The sequence below is a fragment of the Bactrocera oleae genome, chromosome 2 (assembly GCF_042242935.1).
Source record: "Bactrocera oleae isolate idBacOlea1 chromosome 2, idBacOlea1, whole genome shotgun sequence".
In the NCBI taxonomy this organism is placed as follows: Eukaryota; Metazoa; Arthropoda; class Insecta; order Diptera; family Tephritidae; genus Bactrocera; species Bactrocera oleae.
In genome coordinates, this window is record NC_091536.1 from 17266547 (window position 1) to 17292243 (window position 25697).

A 25697-nucleotide genomic window follows, 5' to 3' on the forward strand; every position below is an offset into this window, starting at 1 on the left:
CATAAATGAAAGCTCATTTTATAGAATTTCTACTTGCAACATATGTATTTCAACACATATATGTATGTATAATGCAAGAGTGCTTCGTAATTCATTCAATTGCAACTTGTGCAAATAAGCAACGTGCAAGTGTATTTATTTGCGTAAATATGTGTATCCAAGTATCTAAGTGCATCAAACGCATGCAACCCCATCCATTTATTAACTGTTATTAAGAAATGTACCAAGGGGCCTCCAAAGCAAAAAATAAATTTTCATGCTGTGTTCTATTTGTATTTATTGGGTCAAATCTTGTGTATTGGGGTCAAGTACATGTTCTATATCGGTATGTATGCATTTAATAATTTCGAAACAAGAAAAAACGTTAACTTCGGCTGCACCGAAGTTATAATAATATTTACAAATACAAAAAATTTTTTTTAAGAACTTGATTTTGATGGTTCAGTTTGTATGGCAGACATGTGCTATAGTGATCCGATCTGAACCATTTCTTCAAAGATTGCATCATTGCATTACAAATAACCTTCGACCTTCACGAAATTCGTCTTGGAGTGATCTACGACCTCGATTGAATTCATCATACCACCGGTAAACCCTGGTCCTTCATGAAGCTTCCTCGCCAAAAATTTAATTAAGTTCATCGATGAACAGTTAATGAATTAATCCACGCCAAGAGCTGTAAAAGGTAATCGCGCGAAAATGTTTGCGATTTAAATCCATTTTGTTCTGAGATGAATATTTTAAGTTACTATAAACAACACAAATAGTATGTCAAAACGTTCTGAGTACGTATAATATCAAAAATGTCAAACTTTATGATAAAGTTGTGTGTTGTGAAATTGCAACACTAGAGTTGCCAACTCCCGCAATGTAAAAGATAAAGTAGTATTTACATGCAGTTGCTTTTAAGGGGGTATTTTAGTCTTAAGACATGAATTTTAGGTACTTTTCAAAGTGTCGTAAAACAAGGCAATCAATATTTTTACCATCGATTTTTTTAGTTAAAAATTTAAAAAACTTGAAGCTGATGAAGTAAGGGGTCTTAAAAAATTGGGACATGAGCATAATCATAATTTCAACCGCCCTAGTCATCTGAAAAAAAAAAAAAAAAAATTGTTAATCTGCAATGATGTCGCAATTGTATGAACTAGCGATAAGTAAAAAAAATTGGTTTGACAAAATGGCGACTGTTTGAAGAATAAAACGATTTTTTTTACTATTTTTTTATTTTCTCGTATTTTTTAAAGGAATCTCTGAAAATTTCAAGTATATCGGTCCAGTAGAACTCGAGAAATCGTGGCTATCATATTGAAAAAGTCTGGTCTGAGAATAACCTATTTAAAATGTCGCGTGAAGTCGAACCAGTTTGGAGGTCAGGTCAGTAAAATGTCTATATCTCCGAAAATAATTTAAATTTTCAAAAATCCTCTTATAGACATATTCTTAAATAGTTAAACTCTGAAAATATGAAAAACACGTTTTTTTTTTGGAATTCTACACTGAAATACCTCCAAGATAAAAGCTTTTTATCGTTTTATAACTTTGGAAAACAATTCCATAGAATTAGCTGTATAAATAACTGATGTTTAAGAAATATTCAAATGCAAAAGCAAAAATCGGACTACCAACACTGGGGATCACAAGTGACGGTCCTATTCAGCGCATTAGTAAGGAACTATTAAACATTCACAATGTATTCCAAAGCATATTTTGAAAATTATTAATTTTTGTCAGTTTTATATTTTTATTAGTTAGTTCAAATTCGAAAAAATGTTGTTGGAATCATAAAATTTCTGTCTGTGACAGATAAAGTCTAGACATTAGTCTAAGATAAGGATACTTTCCGCCGTTTCTATGCTAAATTGAGCAGGAGCCGGCTTGTAACATACATTATAATTCATGAAAAATTTTGATAAATGTCCTCAAATTACCTCTAAATAAATATAGCATGAACTCATAAGCTGTCAAATAGTGGATCATTGGGTTCGTTGATTTAAATACTACCTAAAGAAGAGTGGCTGGTAAAATACACATGTAACGAGAAAAATTAAGAAATTTCTCAAAATAGTGTTCACGATTATTTTACATTGCATTAATCATTTTATAATTCAATCCAATTCAGTTCCTGCTTAAATTTCCCGGAAAACCTATTGAATTAAGCGCAGTATAATCTCTTAAAAAGAAAATATTCACTTAACATATTGCCATTTCCGCTGTATTTCTGAAACTTAAGTATGTACCCCTGAATACGGGGAACTAATTTTGAATATGAAAATTACGAATTATAAAATAAATATATTAAACACTGGAAATACGCTGTAATCCTATATATGTATATGTATGGCATACTTACTGCAATCCCAAACTCATACATACTTAAATGCGGCTTATGTAAATATGGTAAATCCCGAGTTTCTCACTTACTTTATGTCTATCACATAAGTTTGCATTTTATATAACCAAATTGGATTGCATATCAAAAGGATATCGACCCCATTACACTGCGCCAATGCACCACAATTAAATGAAGGTTTAAATTATGGTGTGCAACATTGCAACACTATGTGGCGACTGCAGCCAAGCAGCAAACAAGCGACTTCTATGGAAGATATACACATAAAATTACGCATTAGGGGTGTTTCTATGCTTATACATTATACTAATTATACCACTCACGTTATAAATTGTTGATATTTTCATTCAATCAAAATTGTGGAAGTAATTAATTTTATCTTTCACATCTTTTCATTTGGAATTATTTAAAGAAAATTCAACAAAATGTAGCATGCATACATACAAGTAATAATGTAATGCAATACTTTGCTTAAAATGTTTTTTTTTTCTTCTTTTTTCTTTAAGTTTTGTTATTTAGTATTAGAAAATACCATTTCGTTAACAATTTTTTTAATATTAAAAATTGTAATATAATTGTTTGGTGAATTAAGAGCATCCCTATGTCTATTGAAATTCTGTTCCCCGCTCAAAGTGACATAAATAAGATAATACTCGTATATATTTTGACTTCTTGTTGCCTCTAAATAACAGATTTTTCTCTTAGGACTTACAACGTACAGGAATATAAAGAGAGAGCTTCTTCTAAATACTGTTGTCTCTTTAATGTCTGCATTTTATTATGGTAGTATTATTTTAAAAAAATACTTAGATGGCCCTTAAATGCAGAAAGATTGCACATAAATTTACTAATGTTCAACCACTGTCGGAGTAACTTTATGGTAGTCGAATTTACCTCTCGATTGGAGTTAGTTGTTGTACAGGTACCAGCGTAGACGAAGACAAGGGATTAACTATGTCTTTTCCATTGGCTTAAACAATAATTTCGTAAACATATCTCGTCAAATAAAAAATGTTTCCATATAAGAATTTGATTTTCATTGTCTAGTTTGTATGGCAGCTACATACATGCTATAGTAGTCCGATATCGCCGGTTCGACATATAAGCAACTTTTTGTGTGGAAAAGGCTGTTTGCGAAATTTCAGAATAACTCTTATTATAACTCTTTTCGTAGAAATTGAAAAGTTTCCTGACATCGAGATAAACCGTTTTCTACCATTAAAAATGCAGCTAGTATTTTATCTTCTATCTTTTTTCTGCAGCATTTCAATGATGTCGAATTAGTAATACCAATGTCATCCTTGATCATATGCTGTCCTAACACGGGGCTGCCAAGCTGCTGCAAAGTTTCATTGACACTTTCAATTCATTGACGAACAGAATACGCATCATTCAAATAATTCCTAAACCAATACCTAATACATATTTCAAATACTTAAGAACAATATCATTTGCCAATGTCATAATAAATAACTTCATGTGTATTTACTAGTTTTGATTGAGATTTAAAAACAGACAATTACATAAATTAATTATTTCTATAATTTCAGTGTCAACAATTCTACAAGCAAGGTGCCAATGGTAAGCCAAAAAGAATTAAGTAACAAGGTGAGGAAGTTAAGTTGTACAACAGGCCATAGTAACGACGTACAAGAGGAAACACAACAACCACATACACATAATTGTAAAGCGATGTACAATACGGGGCTTACGCACAGTCGATTAAATAAGAACAAATGTATACTCGTTTACACTGTGCGCAGTGTGTATGATCTATCAGCTATATAAGCTTGAATTGGCAACAACAGCAACAGTAAAACTAAAGTCAAAACAGCTGTAAAGTACGAAGAGAAGCACAATAACTGTTATTCGGAACTATTGTTAAAGAGTTAAGGTACACGGAGCCATAATAACAAGATTCAATTTGCAAATACAAGCAAAAGTACGCACGCACACACACACACACGCAGCATAGAACAATAGTGGTTGCGCAGAGCTTGTGAACTGAAAGTGTTACATAGATATAGCAACAACAACATTGCAATTCGTTAGAGCATTAGCAACAGCAACAACAACAACAACATTATACAACAAAAGCATATTAAAGCAACAACAGACGACAACAATTGACGTTCAACGTTGCGCACTAAATTTCACCCAAAGAGTGGTGAAATATTAGCAACAACACCAACACATGAAACGCAATGCTGCGGGTTTTCGCCAAATTAATTGACAAAGAACATAATTCAACGAATTACAACAAAAACCAAAACCAAGCGAAACAACAACAACAACCCATACAGCTGCTCTAAAATAGTAGCATAACGGAATATCATAAATACAAGGCAAATCAGCAAAAATAAAATAAAAATGATCTTACCTTGGACTTTGATGAGCAGCAAACGGATGACACAATAAAAAAACCCAGCAACAACGACTGCACGACAAACCTTAATTAATATGGAATAGACAACACGGTTGACTAGCGAGCCTCACAGTAAAGTAAATAGTACGCAGCTAGACGTCAAAAGAGAGCACAATAAATGAAGCACAGCAACTTGTGGAGGCAAACTGCGGTTTTCTAAGGAAAATACATACACACATGTAGTATACACAAATAAATTTTTGTCAATAATAACTACACTACAAGGATAATAAAAGGCATTACGGCGTAGAGGAAGAAGGAACTAGACGAAAACTGCAAAAGCTTTAACATACTAGTTAATAATAAAAAAAAAAATATATATATAAATATTAAAATTATTACTGAAAAAACAAATTTGAATAAAATAAATAAATTAATTAATAATTGAGATATCAAATAAAAATATTTGAACGCACTAAAAATAACTGCAAGAAAACTTTAAAAAATAATATAAATTCATAAGAAAATTTAAACAGCACACGATCATATTCAAAGATAATACGAAAAGCGGCAAAAGCAGAAAGAATTAAATAAACCAAATTAAATATTTATAAAAAAAATATAAAACAACTGCAAGCATACATATATTCAACACCGCAAGTAGACCAGTAAATTACGTCATTTGTCGCCACAACAACAACTACTGCTGCAACAAACTACTTATATACTTACATACATGTATAAGCCAACACTAAACAAAGTACATATAAATTAATCAAATGGAAATAGCGGGACAGCGGATATTGTAAACTAAATCAACGAAATTATTTCTATATGAATTTTTTTCACATTTCAAAGCCTTATTGAACTTTAAGCTTTAAGCTATATTAGAAGCTCTAAACAACTCACAATTCGCAATTGCTCATAGTTTAGCGAGTTTTGTATACGGTCCTTACGCTACGCAACGGTACATACAAGCAAACAAACGTTAGTAAGTAGTTAGGAAAAATGGATGATATGCCAGATTTGTCGCACCTAACGCCACATGAGCGTATGCAAATCGAAAATGTACTCATGCGTCAAAAGCAGGAGGAGGAGGCGCACAATGAGATAATGCGGTGAGTATCAAATGACTAGAAATATATAAATATAATATCATTTTATATACATCGAGACATAGCGTCTAAATATTGTTTTTAGAATTAAATTATGAAGGCAAGTAAAATAAATTTAATTACTTAGGTGAGTATTATATGTACATGACGCATGACTGGTGAAGCTGACTAATAGCTTGGCGCGAAATATTAGCGTATAAACATTGAAACTTTCATGAAGTATCATAAAAGTATCATATCAATTGTCTCTGTTGCGTCAAGCGTTAGTCAGTAGCGAAGCGAACAAAATATGCGAGCAGTGCTAACAAACTTGCTAGCAACCTGGCGTTAACATGTAGTCTGACGCCTGCGCAATGAAGTTATGTTTCACTACTTGGTGGAGAAATGTGTTTTTCCACATCAAAACAACACATTTTAGTAACGCCTTGGTTTTAGCAACGAGCGCCTTACCATTTATATTATATCATGTTGTCACCATTAATTTGAAGTAATTAGATTACATTTAATCAATTCACTAATCTAAACTGTTCTCACTGCCGTTGAAGATTTATAAAAAAGCTGTTTTTGACTAGCCGATTGAAGTTGTGGCATTTTTTCTTGGCACAACTCTATTAGATCTGCCTCACTCCACATTACTCTCCTTTTTTTTTGATACTATTGTATTTTCCGCCTTTTTCATTTATTTACTTGATATTGCTATGTATTTTTTTATTTGTTTGTGTAATTTTTTTTGACTTTGACAGCTTGTAGTGTCAAGAACAGCTGTGATAATGTAATAAATTTCCCAACTGACAAAGGTGGTGCTAAATCAGAGTCGCACAGGGAGATTCCGAGTAGATTAGCTTCAAAGCTCCTCGGTGACGAGATAAACAAAAGTAATTTTTGTTTTCCTCTTCGAATTCTTTCTAAATCTAGTATATTAGAGAGACAATCTACTCAACAGCCTAAATCTCGTGAATTAGTGTCGGTGGGAAAATTGTATAATTACCTTGTATAAACAATTATATTTTATATCGAGTCTTAAGTTTTTAAAAGCAATAAAAAAGATTTGCTTTTTGAAACTACTCCGTCATTTGAACCATTTATAATAGTAAAACTTATTTAAAGTCTATAAAACGAAAAATCGGTTATATCACTTGAATGAGATATCCGCTTACTCACTTCTATCGAATTAAATTCGTTGGTTGCCATACCTTCTGATAGGCTTTTCATATTTTAGTGTTGTTACTTGCATTACGGTACCGCTTTTTGTTCTCTGCGCACATATTCCTCCGCTTTGTTTTCAATTTAATTTGGTTATCCATTAATGCACTAGTTGAGCTCGATTTTAGTGAAAATTATATGGAACATATTTACAGTCTACTGCGCTGTGACAATGTTCATCGTACTAATTAGTAAGTTCGATTTTGCTAATTGCAATAATATTTCCAAATGCGCCACATAGTGGGCGACTAATGTAATCCCAGCGAGCATTAATATCGAGATTCTGAACATCGCTCTCAGAGAATAGTAGTGAGTTACCACTATCGGTAGCTTTGTAATGGCGAGTTTTCCGTGTATTCTCAGCGCAGGTGAATGTACAGATTTCGGCTAACTCAAGACGATGACTCTTGCCGGTGTTATGCCTTATCGATTTATTAGTCGATTGCGTGTATACGGTAAATTTGCACAAAATGTGTAACACATAAAAGAAACGTCTATATAGTATGTATAGATAAATGTACATCAAAAATCCGGCTAACGATCTGAGTTGATTAGGCATGTTCCTCTGTCCATCCGTCTGTATTCACCCGAACTAGTCTCTCAATTTTTGGGAGATCGATCTGAAAATCGTTTTTTTTCACTACAAGAAGCTGCTTCATTTAATATCAGACCACTTTAGGATATCGTCATACGAAATGATCGATCAAATTATGGTCGTTTACTTTCCAAGACAATGCTATATCTATATGAGCTAGATTAGAATGACCTATAAGGAGAAATATACATATAACAGTTTTATGATTTTAGTATTGGAATTTAATTTGAGACTATTTAATGATTTTTGAGCTTCTACCTTATCAAGGAACCACGATAAGCTACTGAAGCGATAAAGCAGGTGTTTATGGTGTCGATTCGTAATTTTTTTTTACTTGAAAGCTTTGGGCGCTTATCAATGAGCGTTAAGCTTTTCACAACACCAAACGTTTAACTCAATCAGTAGTTGAAAAGACTCCTTCGTATCCGTTTTGTGGTAAAGAGCTCGTTCAGAAGATTGAACATTACAACTTTCGGTATGAAAAATAATTTCAATCCTCTCCCATGCAATAATAAAACGGGCTCTCATTCAAGAATCGCCAGACATCGGCAATCAACTCTCTTGCAATGATCACTAAAGTTGTACCAGTACGCATATGTGATCGCATGAGTAAACCAGTGGTACACAGCCACATAAATATTAAGTTAATTACTTTTTTATACAGAATATTATATTTTCTATTGAGCGGGGATTATAATTTTGTATATTTAATAATATGCTTTCAGTCGCAAACAGGATGAGGTCGTCTCATTAGAAATGCAAATACGTCAACGCTCCGAGGAGCAGAAGAAATCCGGCATCGAATTGGGTGCAATCTGCCACATTTGCCTTCAAACGAAATTCGCCGATGGAATTGGACATATTTGCCATTATTGCAACATCGTATGTTGTGCGCGTTGTGGCGGAAAAGTGACACTGCGTAGCAACAAGGTAAGTGCGTGTTATCGGGAAACGGTACTGCTGTTTAATTAATAGTCTGGCACTGACAATGAATGACAGTCACCGAAAGCTAAAGTCCAATTAGCTCAGCTACGAAGAAGTTTATGAATAGGTTCACGCTACTTTCGCTTAATTATATAGCAACATGAGTGCATAAACAAGTAGGTGGTTTATTACACATACCATAAGCTTGTATACGAGTGACAGGCTGATAAATTTTAAAAGCAAATCTGACAGGCTTACATAAACGTTTTTCAACGTGTGTTGATATGCGTTAATGAACTGCGAAAGTGCATTTAAACTTTTTAGTTGCTTTTTTTTTCCATCGTATACAAGATATATAGGTATGTATGTATGCAGAAACAGTAAGCGACCTCGCAGTGGAGTTGGCGGAAAAATATAGACTTTTGAATACTAAATTAAAAAAAAAACTTTACAAAATAAAAACTTTCGGAAATACTGTCAAAATCGTATCGAACTCGTAGTGCTCTTTTGTACGCATGTTGGAACGCGCGTGTCCGGGGAACTTAGAAAACTGGAAAAAGAGTTATATCGGTCGTTTTTTGTTTTTGTAAGGGAACTTGCGCAGTGAAATCAGAAAGCTCTTGGTGTCTGTTTATGATGACACTTCACCGTCGTCGGCGATTATCAAAAATTGCTTTAACATCGATTTTTGGTGACCCATACCCAAAGCGTGAACCACGGTGGATAACGTGATAAAAGTTCGTAAATTAGTACGGATATATCACCGATTGAACATGTTGTTGAGATAGTAGGAATCTCAAAATAATCATGCAGCCCATGACCGTCGGTGAAATGTAGGTCCACTGGTATACTGCTCCAAAGAAGAGCTGTCGGCGGGAGAGGTATTATGCATAGTTTTCTAGGATTCACAAGGTGTGAATCCTCGACTATTTGAAGAAGAGAAAACAGACACAGGCCTGTGTTATGCCGAATTATTGGACCGAAGATCTGCCATGACCACCGAAGATGAAAACCCATCAACTACCACTTTCGCCAGCGCCTCAACCAAATTGCTCGAATTAAGAAACGCACTTCTACTTTATCCGGCATATTCTTCAATTTAGGCTCCGTGGGGCTTCTTTTTGTTTCCAAACCTCCGATGTTATAATTGCTTAAATAAGGTAACAAGAAGAAAATTGCGATAAAACCCAGCAGAAATCCAAACAGCGGACAATTTTCTCAAAGTGTGTTCATAGACGATTAATAATAAGTCACAACTTTGAACAATTTCCACGAGATTTTAATGAGTTCTGCGCAAATGCTTTGAGTAAGAAACATTTCCAAAAAAAAAATTGTATCAAACATCAAGTTAACGTTTTGAATTACTTCGAAACGGTTGAAACAAATGTAAAAAGGCATGGTATATATAGAGTATGTCATCAGCCAGCATAAAATTATATTTGCGGTAACTGTCCTTCAACGTCATTTGTTTTTGATGTATGTCTAAATATTGTACTTAGTTGCCAAGCAGTATCTGCATAGTACATACACGTACACTGTGCCATTTACAACAAATATATATAAGTATACATATAAAATATCATATACCACAGATTTTTCGTCTGTTTGTGATTGCTTTCTTTTCTGTAGCCATTGTCTTAGCGAAAAGTATTAGCACTTGTATGACCTTGATTTCAACTTAATTTATGTGTTTGACATAACGCGTGTGATTCCGCGATGTCTTGCAGAATATAGGTCAGATGTGAGTGTGATAGGCGAGTTGCCTGCAAGAGCAACGCAGGCCGAGTTAAAAAAAAACACATATTAAATATATATAATTGTGTTTGGCAATATATTGGACTCAGGGCGGCACACACACCATCCATACGCGAAGCCTCTGTACGTGCTTACATTGAAGGCGGTATGGTGTTACATCTACAATATATTGTTACATATGTATACATACCATACATATGTATTATATGTACGTATGACTTATTTTTTATTTTAAGAATAATATATGAATAATGCTGTTATAAGATTTATTAAAACCAAATTTGTGCCAATTCTATATTTTCTTGCATTTTTTAATCGATCACGCGGGTTCGGTATTTGCCATTTTGTCCAACGTTAGCGCTTACTTTTCGACACAATACATTCGGTTCGATTTTGAAAACTTCGCTTTGCTACTTGTTGGCTTTTGTTGCTTAAAATGTGAGCATTCAAGGCATCCATGAGCATCTTTCGGATATCTTTACAATTATTTCATGTAACTTGTAAATTTTTTTATGGACTTAACTATCTAGTGAGTTATTAGTAGCCTCAGCGAATATTTTTTGAAAGGTTTACGGAGAACACATTGTAGGTATTTTACTCAAAATCATCTCACCTGTGACATTTAACCTACAAGACAGGAAATTTAGGAATTTGGGTGCATACTTGAAATATCCGTCGAAAGAGAATATGGCAATCTATAAAATATAATTAGAAGCCTCTGCTGACACAAATCTACGTGCAATAGTCTTCACTTCTTCAAGTTTATCTTGTTGAATTCTATTAGTTAAGCTTTCTACAATCGATTTCAGGAAAATTTATCTGACATATAAAATCAACGCTAAAGTGACGTCACAACTACCATATTCTCAATTTGAATTAAAAAAAAAGAAACAACGTTTACTTCAATTGCACCGAAGCTATAATACACTTCACAAATACAAATGCTTCCTTACATGCACTTGATTCCGGTCGTTCAGTTTGTATGACAACTTTATGTTATAGTGATCCGATCTGAACAATTTCTTCGAAAAGTGCACCCTTGCTTTAGACAATAATACATGCCAAATTTGCTAAAGATATTTCGTTAAGTGTAAAAGTTTTCCATCTAAGCATCTTTATTCCGATCGTTCAGCTTGTAAGCCACCTATATGCTATAGTGTTCTGATATCGGCAGTTCGGACAAATGAGCAGTTTCTTGAGTGGAAACGAACGCGTGCAAAGATTCAGATCGATATCTTAAAAACTAAGGGACTAGTTCACGTATATAGGGATAGACCGATAGATGGACATGGCTAAATCGACTCAGCTAGTCACGCTGATCATTATCATTTATAGACTTTTGGGTGTTGCAACCATTGTGGCAAACTTAATACACCTTGTTCAGGGTATAATGATGTTGATGAACGGAATTGCAACCAAAATAACAGTACTAGACTGAGTACACAAAGTAAATTTTAATGAATTATTCATTCTACTTATCTCAGATTAGTCTTTAAAAGCGATACAAGCAGGAGAAAAACATTATTTAGTGCCGTGAAACTTATTTTAATATAGTAATTACGATAGCATAACTGTACCTGACAAAACAATTATAGAATATATTATATGTTATTATCGTACATTGCTTACGAATATAATAATTATCTTTTCTAAATAAGGTAATATGGGTCTGTATACTCTGCCGCAAAAAGCAGGAACTACTTTCAAAGACTGGACAATGGATGAATAAGGGACAACAACAGGAGAGTTTCCTTCGACGCATCGAGCCTGATGGCAGTAGTGTAAGTGCAAAAACAACAACAACTAATATCTATTTTATACAGCTCAATTATATTTTACTCGCTTAGGATATCTCGCAGCAGGCCATTGTCGATCCGCATGACACACTGGACAAACGGCCGAAATTGGAGCGAACGCGTAGCGCAGCCGAAAAAGAGAATCTACCAATGCAACGAACGGGAAGCGTGCTGCGCCGGCAGTATTCTCAGCAAGAGACGCCCACAAATCGGCGTATGTCCGCCTCGGACAGTGGCGCAGATATGAGTCCCGGACAACAGCGTCAACGGCCCATGCAGCAGCAGCAGATGCAACAACAATATGGCACGCAAGGTGGACAACAGCAAGCGAGTGGCGGACAGCGGGCATTTCCAGATGATGATCCACGCTATTATCAGGCATGCATTTGCAAGAAAATGGTGTTTTTAGTGAAAGTTAATAGTGAATTTCTAAAAAATTTACAGGGTGAGCTGGACGGTCTGATGCGGCAACATCCACATCTGGTGCATCCAAGTCAGTTGCAAAAGCAGCAACAGCAACAACAACAAGGCCATCACCAGCAGCAGTTGCAGCAACCGCCACTGCAGCAACAACAACAGCCACATGCACAGCACGCGCCGTATCAAAATCAGCAACAACTACAACAACACCAGCAGCAGCAACAACATAAATTTCAACAGCCATCAGTGTCACAGCAGCAGGCGCAACAACGTAATTTACCACCACACCACCAGCAGCATCTGTCGCCACAGCAGCAACAGCAACAACTCACACAACAACAGCAACAACATCAGCAGCCACAAGCGTTGCGCTCGCACATGCAATCTATGCCCACCCAGGCGTCCGGTGGCATGACGCAACAACAACAACAACCACACCAACAGCGTCACCAACAGCAACTGCAACAACAACAACAACAGCCACTGCAACAACAACGGCTTCCACATCAACACTCATACAGTCCACAAACGGCACAACTCCCCACGCCACCATTGAGTGGCGGCCCAAGCGGCGTAGGATCATATCAGAAACCGGCGCCATTGTCGCGTAATCTCACCATTAGCGGCGGTCACGCCATGGATATGGCAAGCTATCCGCAACAGCAACAACTGCAGCCACAGCAACAACAACAGCGGCGCCCATTAGTCGGTGCACAATACGGTCCACCGCAACAGCATTCCTTCAGCAGCTCGGAAGAGGAGATACAAGCTCACATGCTAGCGCCACACGCGGCCGAATATGATTATGATGGTGAGTCGGCTCGTTTTGTCCAATTTGCATATGTTTTCTACTCTCACTCTCTATATTTTCCTCTACAAAGTACACTTGCCACTTATTTACTTGCTATATGAAACATTTGTGGTTTAACTAATACAATTGCTCGCACTCAATTCTCATTGAGTATTTGATTAAACTTTATAAGCTGTAAATTCGGTTTTGTGTTTTCAAATTTTTTTTGCTGAAAAAATTAACATGAAAACAAATTTCTTAAAACATACGAAAATGTGTAATAGGTATATTTCAAAAATTCTAAACTCTAAACAGCAGTCTTTTTGTACTCGCTGTTCGGGACAGTCCCTAATAACCGCCTCATTGGTTTGTTATCTCTTTCGTTGGGAGTAACCGCTAACATTTACAAATGCACATTTCTTTTATTTTTTTTATTTAAAAATAAACAAATATTTTATAAACATATAATTGTTTTTTTTTTTATTTTCTTCAAGTAAAACTTATTTTGAATATTTGTCAGCACGAATACTACACAAAATTTTCATAAAATACCTATAGTGCTAAAAATTAGGTTAGGTTAAGTTACACAGTTGCAGTTTTAGTGTAACGTTATCAACAGTTATATGTATATATATTTATCAAGTCAGATGGTATGGTAGAAAAAAATGATGCACTTATGTTTCACAAATTTATTAATATCTAACTTATTTTATAATATACTATATTGCATTTATAGACACATACTAATTTATTATACGGCTGCAGTAGTAAGTTTTTATATATGTATTATATAAACTCTGCTTATATTTAGCTTATATATATAGCTCTTATTAAATTTTTAGGCCCGGTATATAACTTTCCGAACACTATTTTTACATTGTGTTTTCTAAATATTAGTTTTTGAAGATTAATTCGTGAAGTTAGCACAAGTTTAGTCATTAATAATGTAACTAGTATCAATAGATGTACAATAATAATTTATGATAGTGAACCAAATAAACATCTATTCTATAAGAACATATTTCGGTAGAACTTGCAAATCAAACTGTGTCTCTGAAATAAAATAAAAAGCTTAGCCGCCTTCCATTTCTTCTAGATACGAGGACAGATCATGATTCAATAATATAAGGTTGTGTCAATACGGAGCATGCTTCCTCTTACAAAAGAACTGTTTGTATCCATACTGTCAAAGAAACGGTTTTTTGTTTTCCTTATGAATTTGCCCCTTACCATTTCATCGGCACGATTTTGTATTCAGTAATCAAACAAGAAACGTATTTTCAACAGTTAAAATATTTGAAAAATTTATTTTTGTATCATGAAATCAAAAAGAGGCAATGCAAAACTGCTGATTTTGACATTATGTATGCAATTACTTTTGACAAATTGTTGTTTGTGGCCTATCGACACAACCTTTTATATATAATATAATTGAATCATGCGATGGATATTTATTTATTAAATATCGTGCGATCCTGTTTTTTTTGGTTTCAATGTTCTCTACAGTGACTACAAATGTTTATCCCTGCAGGAAATGGAATCAAGCAATGAACTGTACTTTTTCACAATTTTCTACGTTGAATCACCAAATAAAGATACTTCAATGAATTAAAATCATTAAACATATAATCTTTAGCACAGTTTATTGCTATTCAACAATTATTGAGTTTTTCGTAACAAAACAATGAATAATAATTAACGAATCACTCACCAAGTTATAGTATCGGTTTTAAAACAAATGACTTTTGTTTTTTTACTTAGAACAACATGAAAATTCGTGGTCAAATCAGTCAGTGTGTTAAATGAGCCTAAGAAACTAGTTCACGCTAGCCGAAAAGTAGTACAAAATTGCCTACAAATGGCTATGATACGACACACACAGCCATAGACATAGAAGCGTACTTCATGCGAGTAAAGTGGCATATAGATATGCCTACACCTCTGGAACCTAAACGATGAGTGTTGTAAAGGCGTGTTGCAGCGTAGAAGGCAACCAAAGGAAGTAGGCTGCTGCTGCAAGTCCTTGTTGTTGCTGCTGTAAAGTTTTACATATTTTTACTGTTCGTTTTTGTTGTTGTTTTGTTGACTTTTGATATGTTTTTTTTTTTTTTTTTGTTGGTGGTTGGCACTACATGGCTAGCTTGTTGTTTGTTGGTAGCTGTTGCCCTCTTTACTGACCTGAAAACACGATTTGCAAGCGCATAACAACAATAGAAACAACAAAAGTCATAAAATATCTAGCACAACAACAAATACAAATTGTATGTAAACCACAAAAACAATTATGACCACGGCAAAGCTAGATGATGTTTCTTTGCTGGTTTTGGCGCAATTTTCCACCACAAACATACACATACATACCCACATACGTATATACACAGAGCCACAAAAAAAAGTACAAACTTCCTTTTTCTGTATAACAATAACAAAGCATCAGCGATAGCCACGTCAACTGCAGGCACACAATATGCATTCCGTTGCAATTGCTGCTAAGCAAATGCGTGTGTGTATGTGTATGAATGTATTTTGTGCACACAATATTTCGAGATTATTACGTTTTTGCTGTTACTTGCATTCTTAAGTTAGTTTTTGTATCGAATGCTGAAACATGTTGCCGTTACTTTCTTCTTTTTTTTTTTTTGTAACTGTTTAGTCTTTTCTTTGAGCATTTCCTTTGCTTTCGGGTTGTGCCAAATTTTGGTTCCTTGCTCTTGGCGGCGCTAATAATGTGGCATATACAATTTTCGCGGATAGCTTTAACATTTCCAGGCAACGCTAGACTTATTACGCTAATTAGAGAGCAGAAGCGAAGCGTTCGCGCATAAAAAACGCTCACACACACGCCTACACATGCGTATAAACTCATTGTAATCACTTGCACTTGAAACCAATGCAAAAGTAACTTTTCGCAGTTGTTGCTAGTTTGGTTTTGGTTTTTATCTTTAATGCAGTTTGCAGAGATCGCATTAGTTTTGCCATTACAGTGGCACACCTACACGCTTCCAGTATATATGTGTGTAGATATGTCTATCCGTATGCCTGAAGGTATGTATGCATTTGTGTATATACAGTGGCTACACCGCTAGTAGGTGACCTGTACTTGTAATAAAAGTTATTTAATGATTATTTATGACAATAACAATTGTAGTAGTGCTACTAACGGTGCTCACACATGCCACACATCTGCAATGCATTGCGAACTTATTACCGAGTTGCTGCAGTTGTTTACCGTTTGATAAAACTCTGTGCAAATTAGTTTAATTTTCCTATCTCTCATGTTTCGCGACAGACTGATGGACTCTGGTTCTGTAAAAAAAAAAAATGTATACAACAGGCGAAGCAAAACTTTAAGTAGCGCTAGCCGCTGCAATTTTATTTCGCATGAAAAATTTTTTCGTTTGGAAAAAAATGTTTAATGTTGAAAAATATATTTCTCGTTTATATTGCTTTCAGACTTTATACTGAAATGCAGTAATTAGATAGATTCCTAGTACTGTGAAAAAAAATTTTAAAATAAAGTTAAGCTCCATAATGGAGCATGGAAAAATAATTCTGCGTCAATAAGATGAAAAGAAAACAATTACAAGCCTTGTTAGTAACTGTGCAACACAATGAACATAATGCTTATTAAATACATGCATTCTCTAGGCGTCCACATTTTACGCAAGCAATTAATTTTTCTAAAAGCAAAACTTTTATCCCTTATTCGTAAAACCGCATGAAATTTTTTTCACTAGATTAGAAAGTTTTTCAAATGGTTTTTAACTTTATTTATTATCCTTTCTATGCTCAACGACAAATTGGAGTGAGCCCACAAGTGGATAAATCTGTAAGCTTTGAGCCGGTTTCGAAACTTAACTGAGTTCTGCGGAGCATTTTTAATATGCAAAAATCTTCTGAGGAACTCAGTCAGCGCAACTTTGAATGCTATTACAGAATTCGATTATATTTCAAGTATGACATTTGAACTCGCTTCGCACCTAGGGTTCTTGGTGACCACACTGCTTGGTATTAAAATGCATTTACGAGTATTATATACGCATTTACTTCCTTGATATTTGTTAACTTCAAAGACAACTTAATCTAACTCTTTGCAGTATAATCACGGTGTTACGTCATTCAATAATTAATTAAAATAATTAAGAGCAACAAATTCTCCGTATACAAATTTTATTTTCATTTATTATTTTGCAGTGTCCCTTGTTGCCCTCCAAAAATATCGAAAACAAGAAAAAACGTATACTTTACAAATATAAATTTTTATAGGAACGTGATCTAGAACGGTCTATTTATTTTTTGTTTTAGACAATAATCCGTGAAGAATTTCGTGAAGATATCTTGCTAAATAAAAAAGTTTGCCATACAAAGACTTAATTTTCATCGTTCAGTTTGTATGGCAGCTATACGCTATAGAGATTCAATCTGAATAATTTGTTTCACATTTTATACCGTTACCTCTGATAATAATCTATATTCAATGTCGTGAATATATCTTGTCAAATAAAAAAGTTTTCCACACAAAAATTTGATTTACATTATTCAGTTGGAAGGCAGCAATATACTTTAAAGATCCGATCTGAACAATTTCTTCGGAGATTGCACCCTTGCTTTCGACAATAATCCATGCCAAATTTGCTAAAGATATTTCGTTTAAGTGAAAAAGTTTTCCATACAAGCACTTTATTTCGATCGAATGTAGAGCGGGGCGTATGAGTAACTTAAAAAAAAATCGTAAGAATACGGGGCAATGGCTGTTTGATTCCAAAGTCTAAGTACAAAATAAATAATTGGTGCCTTCAAATAAGATACGATTTCTTCTTGTAAGCAACGTGCAAAGTATTTTGGGCATATTTAAGAGAATAAATTTCTTCAACGTTTTATACTCATATTATTTGCAGGTAGTTTATATGTTTAGTATACGCCTAAGGCTGGAATATACCATATATGTATATGTAAAAAAATTTAACAATTTTATTATTAGCATTGAAATTAACTAAAAAAAATATAAAAAACAAGTAAGGAACGGCTAAGTTCGAGTGCAACCGAACATTTTATACTCTTGCAACTTGCAAGGATCAAAGCAGGGAAAATACACTCAGGTGTTAGAAAAACTTTATATATAAAAATGATGCGAAACAAAATCGTAAATGGATTACAATAAAATTTGGTATTTTATTAAGTTATATTATAGGTCATAGATTCAATTAGTTTTATTACTAAAAATATTGAAATCATCTTCAAATGAGATACATGGGATATAAACTCAACTGAATAAGCTAAATTTAATATAATATAATGAGTTGATGTGCAAACGTCAAGCAGAGGAACGCAATTCCATATTTTTGGGCTATAAAGTTTGGACTAAAGTGTATACTAATTTCGTTGATGTTGATATTTCCACACAGCTTCTAAGAAACCTTCTTCATTTAATTGTATTAAAGTGTCACAAATTTTGTCAACTGGAAAGTCGTAAATTATTATACAAGGTATTTTGGAGACAGAGAAAGGGATGCGCTGCTTGAATTAATTTTGATATTGCTGAGATATACTTAAGATCATATTTTCAAGCAATTTTTTAAATATATAATACACACCTTGAACGATATGTTCAGCATAAGGTTTGTTAAACGATAAGGAAACTTAATATAGGTAGTATCTGTATATACATATATATATCTATGTATATATGTTATAAATATTTTACGTTAAACTATAGTTTATGTAATATCATAGCTCCGTTAATTTTGCTAAGATATCTTACATTTTGACTGACATATACAAGTATGGCATAAGGCCAACCGGAAGTTTGAAAATCCTATATTAGATACATGGGAGTAGGGTAGTTTTGAGCCGATTTTATATATTTTTGGCAATACAAAATACCACTAACATAATAAAATACAACCCTGAGGTACCTCACATACCATCATCAACATATGTGGAGTAAAATCAACTGAATGTTTGAAAATTCTGTGATTTGTTATATAAGGGCTAGGGCAAGTTTTAACGCGATTTTACGCATTTTAGGCACAAATATGAAGCATTATAAGAAAAATACATCCACTTAATTTTATTGAAATAGTTCACATATTTGTCGATATATGCAGTATGAAGTAAACCGGAAAATCGAAAATATTTCGATAAGGTATATGGGGGCTAAGTAAAGTATTAACCCATTTTTGACATACTTGCATACTATTATCAGAAAGAGACTCTTTCCGAGTTGCAATAATATATCTAACAGATTGACCGTTATTTCCGCAACTTGTAGCTTAAACAGTTATGGTCCGATTTTGAAAATTTTTAGACTTGAGATGGTATACCTTAAAGGCACTTTATGTGCAAAGTTTTGTGCTGCTATATTCTTCTTTGCTTGATTTGTATATTGGAAAGTAAAGGAATCATATGGAATTTAAAACTGTGCTAGATAGGAAGTAGGCGTGGTTGTTGCCCGATTTCGCTCAGTTTCGCATTGTCAGATGAGATTGTTAAAATAATTTTATGTACCAAATTTTGTTGAAGTTGATTAAGTAGTTCCAGAGATATATGATTTCGCCGAAATGTGGGCAATGCCACGCCCATCGTGCAATTTTGACAACGGTTTCCCGGATGTGAAATTTAATGTATCTGACGCATTTTATTATTGATTTAACTTTTATACCTTTAGTAGTTTTTAACAAAACCGTTATATAGGGAGTGAGCGAGTTATCATCCGATTTCATCCATTTTCACACTATCGAAGGAAATGTAAAAAATATTTATTCTGTGCAAATTTGTGAATGGTTTAGGAGAAGTATACGTTTGATTTATTAGAAGGCGGGGTCACGCCCACGTTTAAAAAAAATGTTTAACCATCGATGCCACTCCCCATTATAATCTTAATTATGGCATTTTTTAAGTTTTCGATTATCGCGTTTTGTGGACGTGACAGTGGTTCGATTACGCCCATCTACAACACCAAACTTCTTATGGTGGCAAGGAATATGTGTGTCAAGTTTTAGCAAGATATCTTAATTTTTACTCAAGTTACAGCTTGCATGGACGGGCGGACGGACAGATAGACAGACATTCGATTTTTCAACTCGTTTCGTTATCCTGATCATTTATGTTTACATAACTCCATATCTATCTCGATTAGTTTTAGGTGATATGCACAACTATTTGGTGAATAACGTAGCAGTAATTTCACTCAAACAACCATCAGAAAAGTGCGCAAGGCCCCTACTACTGATGCGACAACTCAACACAGCATCGCGGTGGTGAGTTTGAAAAAGCAACTCAAACACACAAGTATCTCTCATAGACTCAAGTCACTAACTTGTTCACTCACTCAGCAACACTGGAAAGCATGTGACTTGACGTATTGTGCTCACTTCGTTGCTGCTTTGCATGGCATGTGCTACATGCGGGACAAGCGTGTAGCATTTGTTGTGGCTGTTGAAAGCTGCTTGTGGCGCGTATGAGTCGTAACGCTTCCAAACACTAACAGTGCGTATCTTCCAATTGCTGGCCACCAAGCCCCGCATTGCAGGCTCCATGGCCTCCATTATTTTCACGCCGCAGTCAAACATTATTGTCATTGAAGCAGCGTTGAAATGAGTGCGGCAAATTGGAATTCGCTCGTGTGTGGCGCAATGAGAGCAGAGTACCAGTTATGGCGAATTGCAGAGAAGAAAGTGAAATAAGTAGTTTCATTGTCATTGGAAGGCAAGTGTTCGTTTATACGAGTATTGCACGTGCGCTGGTGTTAAATACGCTGCTTTGCTACTATTATTATTATCTCACTTACTCAAGCAGTAACTATATAGTTTCGCATTGATAAACACACAAACAAAAACATACGTTGATTGTAGTTATGAATCGGTCGGTGAATATGTGCTTGTATGTGTTTGTCTTCAGGAGGAGTGTGTTTGTGAGGTGAGGCAAGTCTTGCTTTTATCAGCGGAACGCTACGCATTGCCTTTGTATCCTAAAAAGCATAGCCTCAACTGTTGGCTTTGTTGCATTTATGTCTATGCATGAGGTGGTTTTTATAAAGTGTCCTTTGTTTTGCTTTTGCTGCAGCACACTCACATATCAGTCAATCAAACTGCCATAACGTGTGTGATTGGCATGTCACTGCTGACTATTAACTTTCAAGTATGCATATTTATAATGTAAAGACCCATTTAATACCTAAATTGCGGAAATGGTGTAATAATGAACACGAAATGAAGCAATATTGCATAGAGTTCACTGACTTGTCATTCAAAAAATATTTAAGAAATTTTATGTTTCCACAGTTGGCATGGAATTTGTAGCCGTTTTCTATTTGGAAATCCCCCGTAATTTCCAACCTTCAGATACGATCCAGTACTCGGTGTGACGTTGTGATTTCATTTCCTGACACTTTGTCCACGTATAGAGCCCAGCAAGCTATACCATTATGCAAGTCAATCTTACTTTTTTTACTACTAGTACTAAATGATGCTCACTTATCACTTTTCATTATACAAAACTTTCGCAATTCACTTTGTCTATTACTTGGTAAGCTGACCCACATTACACGCTCGATAAGGGCTCTATATCAATTAGCACACAAATATGTCGACAACTCCGAAGCCAATGGCCAATAGCCAAATGCTGCTGCGTACCTATGTAACAAGAACAGCTGCGAACGCAGAGCTGAAACGCAAGGCAACATTTAAAAAAGATTTACTAGCACTAAATATAAAAACAACACTAATACAAACAACCTGCAGCTAAAAGCAACTCATTCACAATAGTGTGAATTTCCAGCGAAACAACTCGGAAACGGCACAGAAATGAAACAGTAACAATTGAATGACAGGAACAGCAGCTTTAGATATTCGTAACAGCCATGCGACGAATGGTAAACGAAGCGCTTGCAACAACAACGCAAATCAGCAGCGTGCCAAACACCCACCAGTTTGGCTTGTGTTGTTTTTGTTGCAACATTTGGCCGAAATAATGCACATGCAAACAAAGCGTTTGTTGTTACTGCCACTAGACATCGTTTGTATATGTGTGTGTGTACATGTGTGTGATAGCGTGACTATATTTTTAGTTAAGGCAACTCGTGGAAGCGTTGCCGTGGAATGACACTGGAAATGCATAAAAATATGCTGCTACAGCTTTTAGTAAAATCGAAATGAAATTAGTTTTCGATGAACTTCAAAACGGTATAAACATTTTGGACAAGCGTAAAATGCGCGCATCAAACACTCAAGTGTTGAAGGAGCTGAGTGTTAGAAGAAAGCAACATTGGGCATTAAATAAATAAAAAATAATTTAAATGAAATTTCTGTGAAATATTTCAAAAAAAAAAAAGCAACAATAAGCAAACAAGCAACATAAAGCAGCTAGCATACAATGGATTTTACTGCGTGTGCTGTGAGTCAAATGTACAGCGTGGCGTATGAGTAACATAAATATTATATCGAATAATTCGTTGCGTTGCAATATGTGTGCGTTACACGTGACAGAACTTGCCCTAAATGTGCTAAGAAATGTTAACTAATGCATAAATGTTTCAGTGTTATTTTTTTTTTTTTTCAAATAAATATAATTGTTGGTAGTTGCATGCATTTATACAAATATGCTTGAAAATATGTATTGTGTAGTGTTTTCGCTAAATGTCCTTGAGTTGACGGGCATTCAGGAGGTGGCTCATAGCAAGCAGCACCACACATGAGAAATGAGCAGGCCTAGGGTTACATTTTACGCACAAAAAGGTGTAAAACTACATGTATCTAAACATATAGCAAATGTGTACATGTATATATATGTAGAATATAAACAGAAAATATGTGCGCAAAAGTGTTGCACAGACTAAATTAAAAAAAAAAAATATTTTAATATTAATTAATAATAGTACTGAAAAGCAGCATGCAAAATGCTACAGATAAGCAAGCTGTCAAAATTGAATTAGCAGTTAAATAAGAAAATGGCCAAAAATCAATGCTCAATATAGTGAACCAAAACGGCGTATACACGAAGCGAAAAATATCGACAAATAAAATTAATGTAAAAGAGGTAAAAATAAAAAAAAGTAAACCAAAATAAGAATGGCAGAAGTGAAATAATAAAAATAAAATAAAATTCAAAACCAAAAAGTGCGCTAATTTATAATAATATTACTTACCGTGTATAATTCTAAGTAAATGCACCTAGCAGCTGGCACGCTAAGCGCAAGGAAAATCAATGAAAGCAATCAATTTTGCACGTCGGTTTGTTAATTTCCGCCATTTTTTCAATTCTACTATATTTTGATTGTGTTGCTGTCGAGTTCGTTGCGCTGGAAAGCTCAACGCGTCAGTTAATTATAACGCTGCGTACACCTACCAATGGTAAACCCGCTTAACCCTACAACAATAAATAAATAATTAACCATATTTTTGAATAGCAGCCAACACCGTTATAACGGCTTACGAACTCTTTAGTTGAAAATGCTTCGTTTTCCTTTGAAGTTATTACCAATACATATGCTGCGTTGGTGCCATATGCTCGATGTCGCGCACAGCGCAAATATAGAGGTCACCTACTCCACGACTGAAGCGTTTAGCATAGTTTATTGTATGAATTGTTGATTTTTTACACTTTTTGATGCCGTGTTTCTCTAGGCACAAACTCGCTTTCTGCCACTCTGTTGTATTGAGTTGCTCCATTTACGTCCTACGCCAGCTGGCATACTCACGCACACACACACATTGAAACGGCAGTGACTTGTAAAAATAACTCACATGCACACGAAACAGGCACACATACAACTATCTGGACGTTTGGCTTGTCACACACACATATACATTATATATATATGTACATATGTACACGTTCGCCTCTCAGCGTCGTGTTCGTATTGCACGCTTGACTGCTTTTTGTTTCTTCCTAAGGTCATCCGCATTCTCTAACCAGCTACTTTTGTACCGCCTATCAATGGCACATGCCCCATGCCACATGTCACTTTTAAGAATGGTAAAGCGTGGAAAAACTGCTGGCCTCTTTGTCTGTATGTGTGTGTGTGTAATATTAGCATTTAATTTGAGTTAGAGTTGTATGTTGTTGGTTGCTATTTTTAACATTCGGTACCCTAATCTGATTATCAGTAGAATTTGTGGGTTGTCTTAAAACGCTGAAATATTAAATATAGTTTAGGGTTATTTACAGCCTTTTTTGTGGTTTACGTTTTCGTGTTACTCGGTGACCACGTTGGATTCTTTAAAATTTTAGGTTCTCAGATGATTCTTCATATGAAAATGTTTATAGTAAAGCTACTGAAACAAAGCGGAACTGAAACAAAATACATACACAAGTATTCAACCAAAGTAGTTTCTGAGTTTGATTGCTTGAAGGATTTTCGGTCATATGCAATTCCTGAATAGTACCCATATATGTGAACAGGGTATAGTAAGTTTGCCACGATGTTTGTAACACCCAAAAGGAAACTTAGATTTAGCCAACTGTGATGCCGTCTTTATATCTGTCCGTCTGTATATACATATATGAACTAGTCCTTCAGTCTTTGAGATATCGATCTGATATTTTGCACCTGTCCTCTTCTTACCAAGGAGCTGTTCCAACGATATCGGACAACTATTGCATATAGCTGTCAAACTAAACGATCGTAATCAAGTGGTAGTATGGAAAAAATTTCCATTTCACGAGGTATCCAAACTTCTTTAGGCAGAGAGTATAATTCAAAAACATCACTACAATCTCCGAATAAATTGTTGAGCTCAGAATACTATAGCATATAGCTGTCATACAACCGCCCGATCAAAACTCACGTTCTTGTATGAAAACTCGTTTATTTATTAAGGTATCTTTACGAAATTTTGCACAGATTATTATCCAAGAACTTTCTACGGTTTATAGCTTTTTATCATTATTAGTAAATTGACCGTTCAAAATCAGAATAAATTTCTTTTTTAATACCCTTATATGCTATAAAAAAATGCATCTGTGATAGGGTATTATAGCCTCGGCGCAGCACAAGTTAACTTTTTTCTGGTTTTTATTAACTTGATAGTTCAACGAATGCAAGCAGAAACTGAACAGACTCAATTTTTGGCATTTTCCTCCTACTTCTTTTAAAATAGTTTACATAAATCCACTGGCTTTGTTTAAGTATAAACTTTTCAGTCTTAATCTACTGCAGCAAATACAAGCAGAGTCCCTGGGTTAAGGTGATCTAGTTGTAAAATAATATATTGTAATATATATGCATATATAGTAGCGATTCGAAGTTACATTCTGTTCATAATTGGTTTTACAGCATCCTAAATAGAGTAAACCCAAATAGCCTTCCATTATCCCACGCGAAAAGGTTTGTAACTAGATTTCTCCAAGATTTTCTTGATACGAAGATGAGAGTTTTATAAC

At 34.8% G+C, this 25697-nt stretch overlaps 1 protein-coding gene across 1 annotated transcript in view; it reads left to right on the forward strand.

Annotated features, from left to right (window-relative positions):
• The first annotated feature begins 5034 nt into the window (after positions 1–5034).
• The window catches only part of Rim (Rab3 interacting molecule), an 82868-nt gene continuing 62205 nt past the window's right edge, over positions 5035–25697 (forward strand). The window contains exons 1-5 of the mRNA XM_070109991.1: positions 5035–5836; positions 8357–8561; positions 11969–12091; positions 12158–12484; positions 12551–13337. Coding sequence (XP_069966092.1) covers positions 5727–5836; positions 8357–8561; positions 11969–12091; positions 12158–12484; positions 12551–13337 — 1552 coding nt within the window. The 5' untranslated portion in view covers positions 5035–5726. The remainder of the gene's footprint in view (positions 5837–8356; positions 8562–11968; positions 12092–12157; positions 12485–12550; positions 13338–25697) is intronic.